Source organism: Halyomorpha halys, unplaced genomic scaffold, assembly GCF_000696795.3.
Source record: "Halyomorpha halys isolate HHAL.00 unplaced genomic scaffold, Hhal_1.1 Scaffold694.1, whole genome shotgun sequence".
In the NCBI taxonomy this organism is placed as follows: domain Eukaryota; kingdom Metazoa; phylum Arthropoda; class Insecta; order Hemiptera; family Pentatomidae; genus Halyomorpha; species Halyomorpha halys.
This window is the reverse complement of record NW_027111898.1, coordinates 532,402-548,184: the sequence shown is the minus strand read 5'-3', so window position 1 is coordinate 548,184 and position 15,783 is coordinate 532,402. Positions and strand designations below refer to the sequence as shown.

At 31.1% G+C, this 15,783-nt stretch overlaps 1 protein-coding gene across 3 annotated transcripts in view; it reads left to right on the top strand.

Annotated features, from left to right (window-relative positions):
- Positions 1 to 15,783, top strand: part of LOC106685449 (rho GTPase-activating protein 20) — a 158,830-nt gene that overhangs the window by 124,577 nt on the left and 18,470 nt on the right. For all 3 annotated transcript variants that reach the window (XM_014428122.2, XM_014428123.3, XM_067049811.1), the window contains exon 5: positions 6,467 to 6,684. In XM_014428122.2, coding sequence (XP_014283608.1) covers positions 6,467 to 6,684 — 218 coding nt within the window. The remainder of the gene's footprint in view (positions 1 to 6,466; positions 6,685 to 15,783) is intronic.

Here is a 15,783-nt window from a genome sequence, read left to right as displayed (position 1 = left end):
TTAAAAGGGTTAAATATATGTCTCTAAGTAAATTAAGATTGTCCCTGAAGATGGCCGAATTGGCCGAAACGTTGGACATGTGAATGAAATAAATGTTTTGAGACTATAATTTGGATAGTGTTGTTGAATTATTTAGTAAATAATTGCCAGTCTCAAGAAAGAAATTTAAAGATTATAAATAATTATATATATATTTTTTTAAACTGTACAATAAAATGTACGACTTTTTTGGTTAAAGATAGAAAATTGTGTATAAATTTTTAATGCATTGGCCCGATGTATTTAGTTCATTGAGGACATGAGGTTTGCATTGTAGTATGAACCGGACACTATCTTTATTAGAACTCAAATTTCTCCATATCTCACTCGAGCAAATATTTGTTCAGACTTGTCGACGATTGATATTAAAAACGTGATTAGTAGTAGTGAGGTAGCGGGGTGACGACCGGGTTCACACGGCCCCCCCGCACCTGGTCCAGTGTAATTTTAGATTCACCCCCTTCCCGTCAATAGATAATGGCATCTATTACATTTTTTTATTTAATAGGTTGGAAAACCCTTATCGTGCGGGCGCCAGTTTACAAAGGGTCACACTACTCCTATTGTGTCTTTGCACTGTCGGGTCTGTATTGCTGTTCTTAACGTCGTCGAGATTTTGTAAAGAAAGTTTTGTAAAAACACTTTGCCGACGACTTAATTATATTAGTTGAGGTCGGTTAAATTATTCGAGACCTAATTCTTTTCACATATTATTATAAAGTAACAGTAATAACTAAATTAACTTATTATTAAGGAATAAATCGTCGAGGTTTTCAGCGAACGAATCCCTAAGTTAAGTGTTGAGACCGTATAGACCGAAACGTAAGTAAGAAGATTGCATGCTGCTGATCTAGGTATGGATTTGGGTTTGGTCGGCCCACTATAGGTAAAAATATTAGGTTGACAGAAGTAGATTCAAAAATTTGAAATTTACACTTTATCATTACTTGTGAGCATTCAAACATCGATTTATTCGGCGGCTCATTCACAAAAAAAAACAAAACACATTTTTCAAGTTTTCCTAGTTATGAATTATTTGGTCTTTCCAGTCCAGAACTCCAAAGAATTTATTATTATTTGTAAAGTGGATATTTCCTTAACATTAAAAAAAGAGAATTATCAAATTTCTCAGAACTTCAATTTTTGACTTATTGTATTTTACTTATAACCAATGATTTTATGTCTAGCAATATTTAAAAACAATGCAATATATAAACTTTAATTATTTATAGAATTAAAATTTTCTGACTTTCAGGATATACATTGCAATGATACATAAGGCCATATAATTCACCACTAACTACTTGAATCTATTTAGTAGGAAGTTAGTCCAGGTGTGTTCGATAAAAGTACAAAATAGGAAAAAAAAACTATTTAATATTGGCCAAATTAGTTAGCATTAAATTGTTTTTTAACCGCATATATTAAATATACTTGTAATATTCAGCTAGTTTAACATTAAATATTTGGTTTTCCTATTTAGTACCTTCATTGAATCCCACCTAGATTATTTTCCTACAATCCACTTCATAAGTCATCCAGCTTTTTTTTTTCAATTTGAATCTATTTAATTCATCAAAACACGGTTCATAAATTCTACTCCCAGTTACCAACAGTCAAAGTTAAATTTTGAGAAATCCAACCTCATCTCGAAGACCGAAGCCCAGGCTCTTGCAGGATTCTAATTTATTATTGACATAACTACTATAGTACTTATTTTTTCTCAAATTAAATATTTTTTGTCCCTCATTATAAATCAATTATTTATTTTATTAAGTCAATAAATGTCATTGTTTTTACTATTAACTTTCCTTTTTCTAACTTGATAAGAATTATTATTTTTATCTATATATTTTGTCTATAATTCATCGTTATTATTTAATTGTTTCATATTTATAGCGTTGTAAGTACTTATAGATAGTCTTTTGCTTAAAAAAAATCAATTGTTAAACAAAACAAACTGTTGTATTAAACATGTAAGGTCCACCAGGCCGATCTAGTATTGGGTAAAAAAAATAAATCTAGTTTATTTATTATTCGATATCGCTTTCAAGCAGCTTTTTCCTGGGCAAGCAGTTTGTACTGTTATTTTAAGTATTGGATTAAAATAATTAGGGTATGATTTGTATCTTACTGTTCAGAAATTTTTCAAAAACTAAAAATATTATTATATGATTGTTGTGTTGAATGAGAGGAATAATATGGTTTCTACAAGAAAGTTTTGTGTGAAAACCTATTATTAACGCCTATAACAATTAGTTGATTGGATAGAAACTATTAGCGCTTTAATTAGTCGTATATAGTGAGAGTGATTTTTTCTTTTCCATTTTATTTTCTAGTTAGATATGCTATAAAATTAATAGATAAAAGAATTAAAATCTGAGAAAGAGTGAAAAGCTTACAAAAATATTGTTTTCTTTCTTGACGACGCATTGTTACTGCTGCGCTGTGAAGGGTGAAAGTAATACTCTAAGGACACTCTCGGTTTCCAGTTTCTATTTCTTATTATGTCTTTATTTCATTTTCCTTGTTTTATTTTTTTACCTTTTTATAACATTTCTATTGTTGATGAACACTCTGGCTGTTGAACACGGTCTTCGCTGATCCCGAGATCTTGTTGCAAAAATACGGCCGTGGTGAAAACTCGTCTTATTTAATTTTGGAATTATATGAAAACACCTGTTCTGGAAGTTGTATTTTATGAAAGTCGGCTCCTCTTACTTTCTTTAAGAGGGGACTTAATAAATTATGAGCTTCAACTCGATCCACTTTCTAATTGCGCAAAGTGGATCTTAATTTGTTCTCCAGTCTTAGTTAATTCTTAACAGCTTGAAAAAATTAAAAGTAAAAATTAAGTACGTGGAATAACGTATAATTTTCTTTTTTCATAGAATCAGAGAAGATATATTATAGTAACTAAAATTATATCTTTTAAAAAAATTATTTCTCTTTCTACTCCGTAGGCTTTCGTCAGGTATTTTTTTATTTTTACCTAAATAAGGTAAACATAATAATAACTATAATAGTAATTACAGCATAAAGTATTAAGATTACACTATATCTTAATACTTTTATGCTTAATACTTCATCTTCGTAATCGCAACTAGTTGTTGTAGGGGAGTGTTTGGATTATTTAAAATTGCAGATTAGAGAAATTATTAGTAAAAATGGTGTAAAAAAATTCAAGAATATGAATTTATAAATATTTTTATTAACAATTTTTTTTATATATATTTTATTGGAAATGTGACTGTTTGAAGTTTTAAAAAATTATTTTTTTTTGACATCTCTGGTAATGCTAAAAACGGATTAATTTATTAAAACTATAAGATTTTTCATTTAAAAGTTTTAAAAAAATCTTTGTACAGATTTACTTAAAACGTGATAAGAAAAAAAAATTATTTCACCTAGAAAAATTTGTATTCTACATATTTCTACTACTAATTAAATTAGATATTATGTATTTCTAATTCCAACAAAATATATTATTAATACTTTTATAAGAATTAAATTACCCATTATCGAAACTGTAAAAATTTGCAGGGTAATTAGAATAACTTAACTCTAGGTAGGAAAGTTAAAAATGTCTTTTACACATATGCAGTTTTATTTTAAAACAAAAATGATTGCCTGCTGTTAACATAAAAGCTACTTTTTTTTACGTCAGTTCCGATTACTGTAGTGTTCGGAGTACCCAAGTTCTTATTACCAAGGTTACACTAATGCTTTTATTTTATTATAACTTCTAACTCAATGAATGAGTGATATAAGCTGATGCTTAAAAATAATAAATAACAATTTTTACCACATACATAAATTACTAATAAGAAAAATACAAAGTGTAAGTTTTACAAAAGGTTGGTTTTATTGGATTCAAAGGTACGATAGGTCGCTATCAAGGCTTCTACGTTAGGTAATAGTTGATTATACTACCATGCAGATCATGATAGCACGACAGCAAATGTCATAGTTTACACGATATTAACCGCTGTCACTATCACCGTCAACGTGGGTTAAGCTTGTTGTGTAATTATTTATTAGTTATCGCAATTGAAACTTTATTTGGAATCTTTTAAAATTATTCTATTAATACCAATAATTTTATCTGAGGCTTGGACCAAAAACAACCAACCTATATTTTTAGAAGTTTCAAGGTTTTTATGTTGAAAATTTAACTTTTACATGCGAAAACAAAAAATTTTCCAACAAAACCCTGTAACTATTTTTTTTTTTAATCACAACAATACATACCCCCCCCCCTTCCTTGCTGAAAGACTTTAGTTTGAGTTTACCATCCGTTCAAGTTACAGATTCTTCTGTGAGTTGCACATCTCCATGAGGCATACCTCATTAGGAAATTTCTAAAAGGACTTCCTACCAGCATAAGACAAAAATACCATAAACAAAACACGCCCGATCATAAAATTATACAATCCATGACAGGGCGGAATTTATTCCCTTGTCGGCGGAACAGATGGAGCCAACCATTGCGGCCTCTAATGTCGCTCCTTGCAGTTTCCGTATGCGCCCTATGTTCCCCGTGCATAAATACGCTGAGCCAGTGCATTTGTGCATTCCTAATAAGCAGGAGGCAATCTAGAGATATTTAAATCAAACGCATAATACCAAGGCGTATTTCATGCTGCGCGGAGGAATGGTTTATGTGAGACCGTCGGTATAAGGTCCGTGGCCTTGTATAGCGAAACCTTTATAATAGATCAAATCTACATTTTTTTCATTCCACTTAATAGTTTTGTTGCTTATGAAATTGGATTTTTTTTTATTTGTTGACGTATCCCACTTTCATCACTCTACTGGTCATATATCATGGAACATGAATCAGTTTCCCACCCTAGGATCCGTGCGGTGTTTTAGGAAACCACCGCAGACTAGCAGTGCCCATGTTTTGTCCGTATCGCATGGCCTGGGCCATATCATATACCCGGTTCCTTCCCGTGTGAATAATGAAACTGGATAACCTATTACAATTCCGTATTCACGGGGCAGCCTGCTTTCACTATCATTGTAGTTGCTCTCGTGTAACAGGTATCTGTCAGCGAAAGCACCTATGTAACTTGCTTGCTATAACATTTCTACGATTGTCTCTTCCTCCTCGTCCAACTTGGGAAGGGTATATCGTCATCTGTTTTGCTCGACTTTCATAATTTTGTCACCATCACATGATGATAGAATCAAACATAATTCAAATTTTCCAAAAATCTGTGGTCAGTAATGTCTGAAAATGCACCAGAAAACAAACGGAGTGTATTATATAATTAGGTCTGATTTACGGATTCTGTTTTTTTTTTCTGCCGTTATTATGTCGAAAACGGGTAAACCTGGTTACTTTTTTTTAGGCTTTTGCTTCCCGACGCATGTGTACATAATCAAGTTTCCTTTGCCTAATATCTAAGAAAAGACAAAAATATGTGATTTCTCAGATTTATAAATAACTTTATTTGAATGTATTAAAAAACTAGAATAATGATTTTATATGAAAATTAAGTATATAGTGTAATCTCGTTAATCTGAACTAATTGCTGCACTGTGGTGTTCGGATTATAGAAATGTTTAGGAAAAATGGTGTAAAAAAAACGACATCATGAATTTATGAATTTTTATTAATTTAATTTTTTTTACATATTATATTGTAAATTAGACAGTTTGGAGTTTTAAAAATTAAAAAAAAAAAGGTTTTCTTTTACATCCCCAGTAATACTAAGTGATTTAATTTTTTTTTTAATTATCAAATTGTTCATTTATTAGTGAAGAAAGTATAAATTGAAAACATACTCTGTAAGGATTTATTTAAAACGTGAATAAAAAAATAAATAAATAAATAAAATAAAAGAGTTTACCTACAAAATTTGTATTATATTAAAATAGTTTTCCAAAACCAAACGATTTATATAAATAGATATTATGTAGTTCTAATTTCAACAAAATATATTATCAACACTTTCATTGGAATTAGATTACCCGAAATCGAAATTAAAGATTTTCACTTTCGATTTTGACAGTGATTACAATAACTTGCCTATAAATTATGAAGTTAAAAATTTCCTTTACACATGAGCACTTTACAAAAATAAATGTTATTTACTGCTGAGGTGTAGATAGTTGACCGTAGATTACTAATTGGAGACTAATTGAACTTCGGCATAAATAAATATTTTTTTGTTAATTTATGATTTTTTGCTGACTGCACCCCCGACCATCTTCTCCAATTACTTATTACTGACTTTTTAAGAAAAAACTAACTTTTTTCTTTACGCCAGTTGGAATTACTAGAGTGTTCGGAATACCGAAGTTCGGGTTACCGAGATTTTAACTGTCCATCTTATATGACCATTATATACCACGTACGTTTAATCATAACATTAAAATTTAGTAAACTTTTAATTCATGTCATTTATTTGTATTTTAGGGGGTGCAAAGCCAGGACAGGCACCTATTCCTCTTCAACGACCTCCTCCTGATCGCCAAGGCTCGCTCCGGAGGCAACTTCAAGCTGAAGGAGAAGGTTCGAGTGTCGGAGATCTGGCTGTCCCAGAACGGGATGGAAGAGGTCTGCGAAGTCCTCAAGTCGAGGGACACTTCCTTCCTCATAGGATGGCCTACTACCAACGTCGTTGCCACCTTCAGGTAAGTCTCATTTTCGACCTTTTTTCCTTTTTTTTGTCTCAGTCGGATTTAATAATACCTGTAACCTGTAGCGATTGCGTAACCGGTTATGTAAGGTGACAGTTACACAAGAAGTAACTTATGGCTGAACCTACTGACCAACCAGTTCCACGGAGGCCGGGGCTAGATAAGGAAATTAGGTCCTATAAATTAGGTTTATTGATCAACATTAGGAAATAGTGTTGGAAGTTTCCGACCATGTGACTACTTCTCATGTTTACACTAAATCAAATTAAAATTCTGGATAGATTTTAAAAACTTCAACGAAGCTGTTAATGTCTCCTAAATCAAATATTAAGGCAGATATCTCCTTTTTTTTTCTAATGTATATTAATAGAAAATATTAAATGATCAGAAGTAATATATTCTCTTAGCTATCTTCGGATTCTTAAGAACTAAAATATTAATTCATGTGATTTGTGGCTCTGGAAATATTTTTACAACCCATTTTTGTTTTTATATTTATAAAAAATATTAATCATTGGGGTGCCTTTCTATTATAATTGGCGTAATGAAAATTTGATTGGTTCGATGTCGAAGATATTTCAATATTGATTTAAACAATACCAAAAATAGGGATTTAAAAATTGAAATTTCATTAAAAAAAGTTGTAATTGAAAATTCTTGTTTAAATCGCAAAACTAATCTTGAAGCAGCCTCCAAAATAATCATTTAACTGATTTTTTTATATTTACATTACTTATTTTGCGATTCTTATAGTCAAATATCTTCGAAACAAGTCTGATCATTCTTCAATGATAGTTAACTTGCTGATTTTCGGGGTTTGGCATAGAATTGTAGAAATTCAATATGAGAAAAGTATATGGAACTGAAAGTCGGTAAAGTAAGGTTTAGCACTAAATTCTAGGATATGCTTATGTCAGGTGTTAAATAATTTCATATCAACTAAAAGTTCTGACTTCATTGAGTACGAAACCATGTAATGTTTTGCTTGGAATAATTATAGATACTCTACACAATAAGAATTCGGTTTGTTCGACCAAAAGTCTTGAATTATGCAAACTATCGAGTATGGACTAAATAACTACACACCTAATACTATTTTGTTAGCAGGGAAACTAGTAGCCACAAAAAATAATAATAAAAAACAAGTAACTTTTTTCGAAGTAAAAAAGTAAAAACTTGAAAGATTCGTATCAATAATGGCTAACCAAATGATGGAATATTTGTCTTGAAGGAAGGAGTATAATGGAGTGGGTAAGTTGCTAAGAAAAGTGAAGCCAAAAAGGCGAGCTGGCAATGAAATAACGGGGAATGCCAGACGAGTTGGAGCCATTAATCGGCTGCCTTCTGTTTCAGTTTAGATTCCAATAGCAGTCGTTCCTATTAACCTCAAGGTAAACTTGAGCTGCAGGGGCGTGGCTAACTCCCCACGTTTTGGCTTCATTTTTGCATGGACGTAGAGTGTATTCGTAGCGCAAATACGGTGATTTACGTAGCCTATCAGTAAACCAATCAATCCTAACCATCAAAATATCCTATTGGCCAAGGTCGAAAACGGTGTGATAAAAAGTAATGTCAGTTAAAATTACAATTGCAACTACCTTTTACCTTAATTTGAATTTGCAAGACTTGCTAGACATTGTTTTGTTAATTACAACTATTATGAGTCGTAATTGTAATGGTGGCTTGACATTACAATTACTAGTTGGACCGAAGAAATTATAAATACAAATTACTAATAAGCTTATGTAACAGCGATTATTTTTTTGCTCAAAACGCATAAAAACAAAAACGAACGCCTTTCACTGTGGCGTGAACAAAAAGTGTTTTCAGTAGACCATCAAATAATTTAATCCGATGCACAAGAAATTTTCGAAAATTAGGTAATTATCCAAATGGGTATATATTGCTATGACAAAATTTGGAAAGGGATGCATACTTCCTCTAAAACTATAGATGATAAAGCCAATCGAAATAGGGCCAGACTTTTTAATGTTGCTTGAGAAGAATCACTTCTAAAAGAGCATAGAACGCCCTATTTTGCATTTCAAATAGTTTCTTTAAAATAACAAAAAAAAAAAACTAAGATTTCAATAAGAGCGTATGGTGTCCGGTTATCCAATAATGCAGGGAAAACTGTTTTAGATAGCTGCAGTCGAGTGTTGAAAAAAAAAAACAGACAGTGGCTCTCCTCCCCGAACGGCTATAGAAATTCGCTGGCTAGCGGTCTGTCATGGCTCTATGAGTTCCGTTGTGCTTTTTTCATCTTCTGTTTCCCCGCAGTTCAGGAAAGTTCTGCGGATCCTCACTGTCTGCCGTAGTGCTGGTCAAGGGAATCACTGGTGCAAAGTATATAGTTCACCGACACCTCTGAGAAAAAAGATCCCATCGTCAAACTGAAGTATTGCGGAAAATCTTCTGATCATAATTCAATCAACTTGACAATTTTTATACTTTGCCAAACATTATATGACCTCTTGTTACCTAACTTACTTCCCATTTCTAGACGTTTCCATTCCTTTTTCACATGTAAATCTTAGACATCGTTACTAATTTAAACACTTAAAAAATATTCTCGATATAAGTACAACAAACAAAATATATGGATGCCGATTTCGCCGGAAGCAATTTCGGTGATATAGATAAAGTAGGATATAGGCGGGAAATGCTTATTATTTTTCAATCTCGAAATGTCTTAGCCCCTTGCACCTTCTGTCCAAAATTTGAATAACTATTATCCTTCCCACTGTTCCTTATGGATTCAAAACTTGGCCTCTTACACTAAGGGAAGAACGGCTCATGGAATGTTTTGAAAATATAGTATTACGTAAAATATTTGGACCAAAAAAAAATATGAGGAAAATGTAGAAGGCTACACAATACTGAACTGAGGGAACTGTAAATATATTTTAAGTTATAGCAGTGTGGCAAACAAGATGGGCGTGTAAGGTTGTGGACGTTGTGATAAACGTATCCCTAAAATGTTAAACACTAAACCAACAGTTAAACGTCCAAGAGGTTGGCCGAAACGTAGATGGGAGGATTGCGTTAAGACTGATTTAGTAGATTTGGGTTTGGAGAGGCGTCACTAGATGTATGTATAGTAAATTAGTTTTCAGAATTTAAGCAGTATCTATGGTCTGAAAGTAATAATGAGAGATAGTTGACCGTGGATGACTACGAGGAGAAGATGGTTGGGGGTGCGATCAAAATAAAACACAAATAAGTTGATGTAACTTATTTAATCGTGCCAACGTTTCGACTTGAATTTCTAGCCTTCATCAGGGCTAAAAGCAGAACAAGATAACAACCAATGAACATAAAAAATAAAATATAAACAGAATAACATAAAGTAAATAATTTTAAAGAATGGAATGGAATTAATAAAATAAAGTGATGAGAGAAGTGGGAAATGAAATCTATACATAGGTAATTGAATAAGAAGGTAAAATAACATAATTAAGGAAATTAAATAAAAGTGTAATATAATGCCAAGAAATATGAATATATTAGTTATTAATAATTTAAAAATTAAATTATGGAAAGAGTATATATGTAACCATAATAATAGATAAAGAGGCAAAATATAAGTAAAGCTTAACAAAAGAAATGAATAGAAAAAAAAAATTTTTGAAAACAACAATAATGATATATGGTGAACATAACTAATAACGTGGGTAAGGAAAATTGAGAAAATAAGGGGGGGGGAATAAAGTTAGGGAAAAAAAAGAGAATAAAACGAACCTGTTAGCTTGAAATTTAACCGCCAAGTGGTTTCTGCCCCGATAACGGCCAACTCCGAAAAAAATACGTTACAATAATGACAAGTGTTTTTAAGAAGAAACATTACGAGTGGGTAAAAAATAAAAAGTAGAAAATATTTAGAGGTGGAAAGCGTGTGAGAGGGTGACGACGAATGGACGTATGGTGTGAAAGATTAATAAGAACCGAGAAAGTCATAACTAATATTCCTTAATATCAGAGGTTATCAATACACAATATTGTGCTATGATGCAATATAACTCATTTTTCATACTGCTTGTTGCCAATAGAAATGGCTTATGTTAACAATATCACAGCTTAAGTCGTGAAAGGTTGAGTACAAGCTTTGTTTAAACATGCTAACACACCTATAGTTAACTCATTTTAAAGAACATTCAGCTTTTGAGTCATGTATGTTATACATCTAGAAGAATGAATTTATTACAGAAATTAATATTATGAAATAATAATTTTTTCATTATAATGTCCTTTATTAATTTATCTAAGCGTCCGATCCTCATAAATTTCTATGTGTTTGTAAATGGAAATTGAGCTATCACAGAAATTCCCTTATTAATTTGACCAGATTGCAGTGGAATGAAATGGAATAAGCATCGTTAAAGCTTACTAAAAGAAAGAATGATGGGTGTAATAAAAAAAAAAAATTAGCTCGCGAAGGAAGATTAACGATGTTTCCGAGGGAGGATGCAGGCTAAATATGTTTTGGTATCTATACTAAAAATACTTTAAATTACAATTGAAATAACTTAATTTAGATTTGCAAAAATTAAATTACTTTTCACTACTTGATAAACCAATGTAACTGTGGTTGTCCATTATTACTGGGGGAACCAAATTAATTCCAATTACTAATTACAAACGAATGTAATTACATTTTTAATTTGTAAATTTTTTACTCTCCATTTAACGGCTATTAAGCTCTAATTCTAATATGAAATGATCTTCAGTCTATCAAAATTGAGGCAGGTTTGAGGTGCAAACTATTCCCTATTCGGCGCCCGGGTGTCTAGGGTGCCCGTTACTCATTGTCTGTGGAACGGTACAGAGGTGTTCCACGTGGGGTCCACGTGTCCTGTGCTTGTCCTAGGGTCTATCGTAATTCATTTTGTAATGAACTTTTCAGCAGTTCGGGAAAGTTTCTTTGAAGTTTCCGCGATTTTTTTTTTTCATGACTACAAAATTAAAAGTAATATAGATTATTTTTCTACTTGTTTGTTTATTCATGTTTAAAGGCGCAAAACCTTTTGATCATTAACGCCTATGGGCTATTATAATTATAAAGATACACAAGCCCACATACAAACGCACACTTAAATAAAATTAAAAATAAATAAATAAAATGAGGTAATAATAATAATAAATAAAAAATTAAAATTAAGACCAAAGAAACACTATAATTTGAAAAGAGGCAATGTGCTTTTAAAAATGAAATATTTAACTCGGTACTTTCTCACTTCTGATTCCAAATAACTGATTTTTTTTTTTTTTGATTCACCAAATGACCATTTTTTCCTGCCTATATCTTTTCTTAACTCCATATAATTTATTTTTTAAGTTACAATTAGAATTAGCAATGATTTTATGTGCTTTTTTAATAGATATTATTGGATCCTTATTTTTATCATGTAATGTATCATCTTGTTTTATTCTCATTATTATATTAATTCACTAATTGCAAATTTGTAGCTTTATTATTCACCTCAAAATCATTTCAGTTATTTTTATTTTTTATTTAATTAAATATTTAAATAATTATTATTTTATTTTTATTTTTTACTTTATTTTCATTTTAGTAGTTGTTAATTAAATTATTAGTTGTATCATGTGAGATCAATTATTATTGTGCTTACCTGGGCTTAAAACTTGTGTAGCTTCCATAACACCCTAATAATCCAAACTGAAATATTTACATTTCACTTATGTTGATGTGTTATATTAGCACCGACTGATAGATGTCATCTAGTCGGCCCATATTGGATGTAATTTTTTAAATGAATAAAATAAATAAATATTCAATACTAAATAAATATTGTTTTTAGAATTTCAATTAGAATATTCAAAAATAAAGAAAAAATTGATATACACAAAACCATTGAACTTTCTATTGGAGTAGAAATTGTAAAGAGGTCAACGCACTTTGGGACTGACAGGTACAATAAATAGGGTACACAACTAGAGAAGGATAAAGGGAAAAACCTAGTATTTGTGAAATGATATTGACCTCTGTAAAGGTGATGTTTATAATTAAACATTTTCTTTCCTTTTATTTTTCTTCGTGTAATGATGATTGTACGGTCAGTAGTTTTATGGGGATTTTTATTGCCGGAAGTAGGAAGGAAAGGAGTAGAAAATAACAAAAGTTAAGGATAATTTAAAATTACATTGAATAAGGAAATTAAAAAAACAAAAAACAATATGAGAACTGAATCGTCCTATTTATTTATACTCTTTTATTATTTTTTCGGATGATTAGTCGTGTTAAAAAAAAAATTAATAAAATTATAATTTTATGATTAATTATATTTATGTAAGTTTTTTTTATATCCAAGATCCCTTTATAGGAACTTCCTCATGGAGGAGATAGAGGGGTGTGTCATCCCTCCCAGTAATTAGAAAACTCGAAAGTTACGAAATTTGATAGCCTGATTCAAACTGTGAAAATTGTGGTAAAACATTTTTAAGGTTTTTGTACCCAAAATTAGTAATAAATGGTATTTAGAGAGTAATTTTTCAAAAAATTATATTCTAAATTTCAGCGAATATTCCTTCCTGTAAAGTTAGTTAATTTGGTCATGATTTTTAAAAAAATTTATTGTGATGGAAATTTTATAATTAATTCAAGCAATGCCCTAAGGAAGAAATATATATTTTGGATTTATTTTTTACATTATTTTTATTTGTTGTAGGATATTTTTAATTTTATTTATTATTATTATTCAGCCTCCTATTATTTTTTTTTTTATTAACGCATATTGGGAGTAGAGCTTTGGGTGTCGTAGCATTGTATTCACCTGCATTTAGCAATTTTAGAATAAATTATTATAATACATTGTCACAGTATTTAATTACAATTTAATGTATTTCTCATGGAAATTATTAATTGAAAATCATAGGTTTAATTTTTATTTCCATTTATTTGTTTATTTGAATATTTTGATTCATCGTCTTTTGCTACGAAAAAAAAAAATGAAAACTGCGCCCCAAATATGCGTTAGTAAAAAAAAAAAAATATATATATATATATATTTGAATTTCTATTTCGAAGAAAGGACGAAGTACCGACATACCAAAGATCTGCGACGCCTTCCTTAAGTAAGTTGGCGACATCCCCTCAATGTTCAGTTAACAATGCCATGCAGCCCTTAAACAATGCCTCTACCGCCGAGTGAAAAATTTACTTAGCCAGGGATTGTAGGTTAGCTATCTAAGCCACGGAAACATTTTACACGCTAATAATTTCCTCACGATCGCCGGCTAATTTAACCGTCCTATGGAGATAGGTTCAGCCGCATTCCTAGCCGACAACGGGATTCCTGTCCGGCTTCTGTTGCAGTCCGGAGATTTGGTAGTCTCCAGCTTTATCGCCAATGATGGTTGTATAGGTGTTGTAAGCTTAATATATTTTCGTATAATGGAAATAAAGTCGTTTTTGTGACTTATCAGAGACTTGGAGGATCGAACCAGTTATCGCCGCACAGTGGGGAGTACGGAGGTCACTACAGGTCTGATATTCACTAAATAACCTCATCGAATTATAATACTGCTGATACTTAAGCTCAAGTATGATTATAATGATCGATTTCAAAAATTTAATATTATTTTCTTTATAAATTATATATTTTATAACATGCATTCTTTTATCTAAGCTTACTTCGATATGTAAGATAACGAACTTCCTAGTTGTATCAACATTGAATTAAGCCGTGCTCTAAGTTGGGTACTTCCACCTTCAGTGGATAGAGAGATAAATCAGGTGTATGTTTCTGGGTGCTGACCACATTCAACGAGGAGCATTACCTCCGTATCGACTACTCGAATCAAGAATATTAATGGCTTTTACTGGTTTAAGTTTACATATTTATGTAAAGTCCTGATATGTACACTGATATATATTAAAAAATAAGTTAAAATTATTTGATAAGTTTTTGTATCCAAAGTTAATATATATTCTGAAAAGTAAAACTTTTTTATTTGGACAAATTAAAATTCTACCCAAACAACTTGTTTGGTTTATTCAAAAATGTAAACTCCCCCTCAAGTCAAATAGGAATTACAAATCAGTATTTTCAATACAATTCAACTTGTCTACTCAGTATGCTCTCATAATAATTTTCAATTACAATTTTTCTGAAGTTGATATACAGATTTCTGATAGAGAACTCCTCGTTTATTGAATGAACTTTCTAATACACAATTAAAAAGAAGTAAAGAAATAAAAAAAAATCTAGCATGTATTCAAAACTGCTATTCGAATCGCGTATTAACATCCTGGTTTTTATGTGTTGTAAATCTTTTATTTATATTACTATTGTGGGTTTACAAAGAGTATCACTACTAAAAAGGTGATATTCCATAAATTATGTCTTTTAGGTTACTCATAATATAAATAATTTACGGATTATTGTAGAAATAAGGGAAGGAAATAAATTTTAAAAGTTAAAGCTATACTCGAAGTAAATTCATTAGATTGTTTCACTGTCCACGTTGCACTTACAATTTATGAAATTTTCTGCACATTTCTTTTTCTAAACTGAATCATTCATTAGCTTAGAATATTATTCCAATGGTTCATGAACTCGCACTGTTCGTTGTGGGGTTACAGACTCCCGCAGTGCATTTTTCGAATGGCACCCCTCGAAGTGATCAAGCCCACATCTGCTTGGTACGTTGAGTTATGAATAATAGCTACTGAAATAAACGGCCTGTGACAAATTAATTAGATATTTTTTCTTAACGGTGTCGTAAAACTTTAATTCTAATAATAATGGTATGTATGCTTTCATGTTTACGGATGAATGTTTGACTATCGTCAAGTGACTCATAAATTTCTGCGCAACTGTCAATCGGTAGAAATTGCCAATGATACCGCCGAGTTGATAAGAGGGAAACAATCCATGAATCAATCACACCTCTCATTCTTCGAAACCTATCTCGTGATTATATTTCAAGAGACTTTACATCACTTCTTCAGTCCATGTGATATACTCGTCTCGAGAGGTTTAGCGTCGTTTGTGTGTTGTAGTGGAAAAAAATATGAAATAGGGAAATGTTTGGTGTAGGAAAACTGGGAAGTCATTGCCGAAAACTATGATG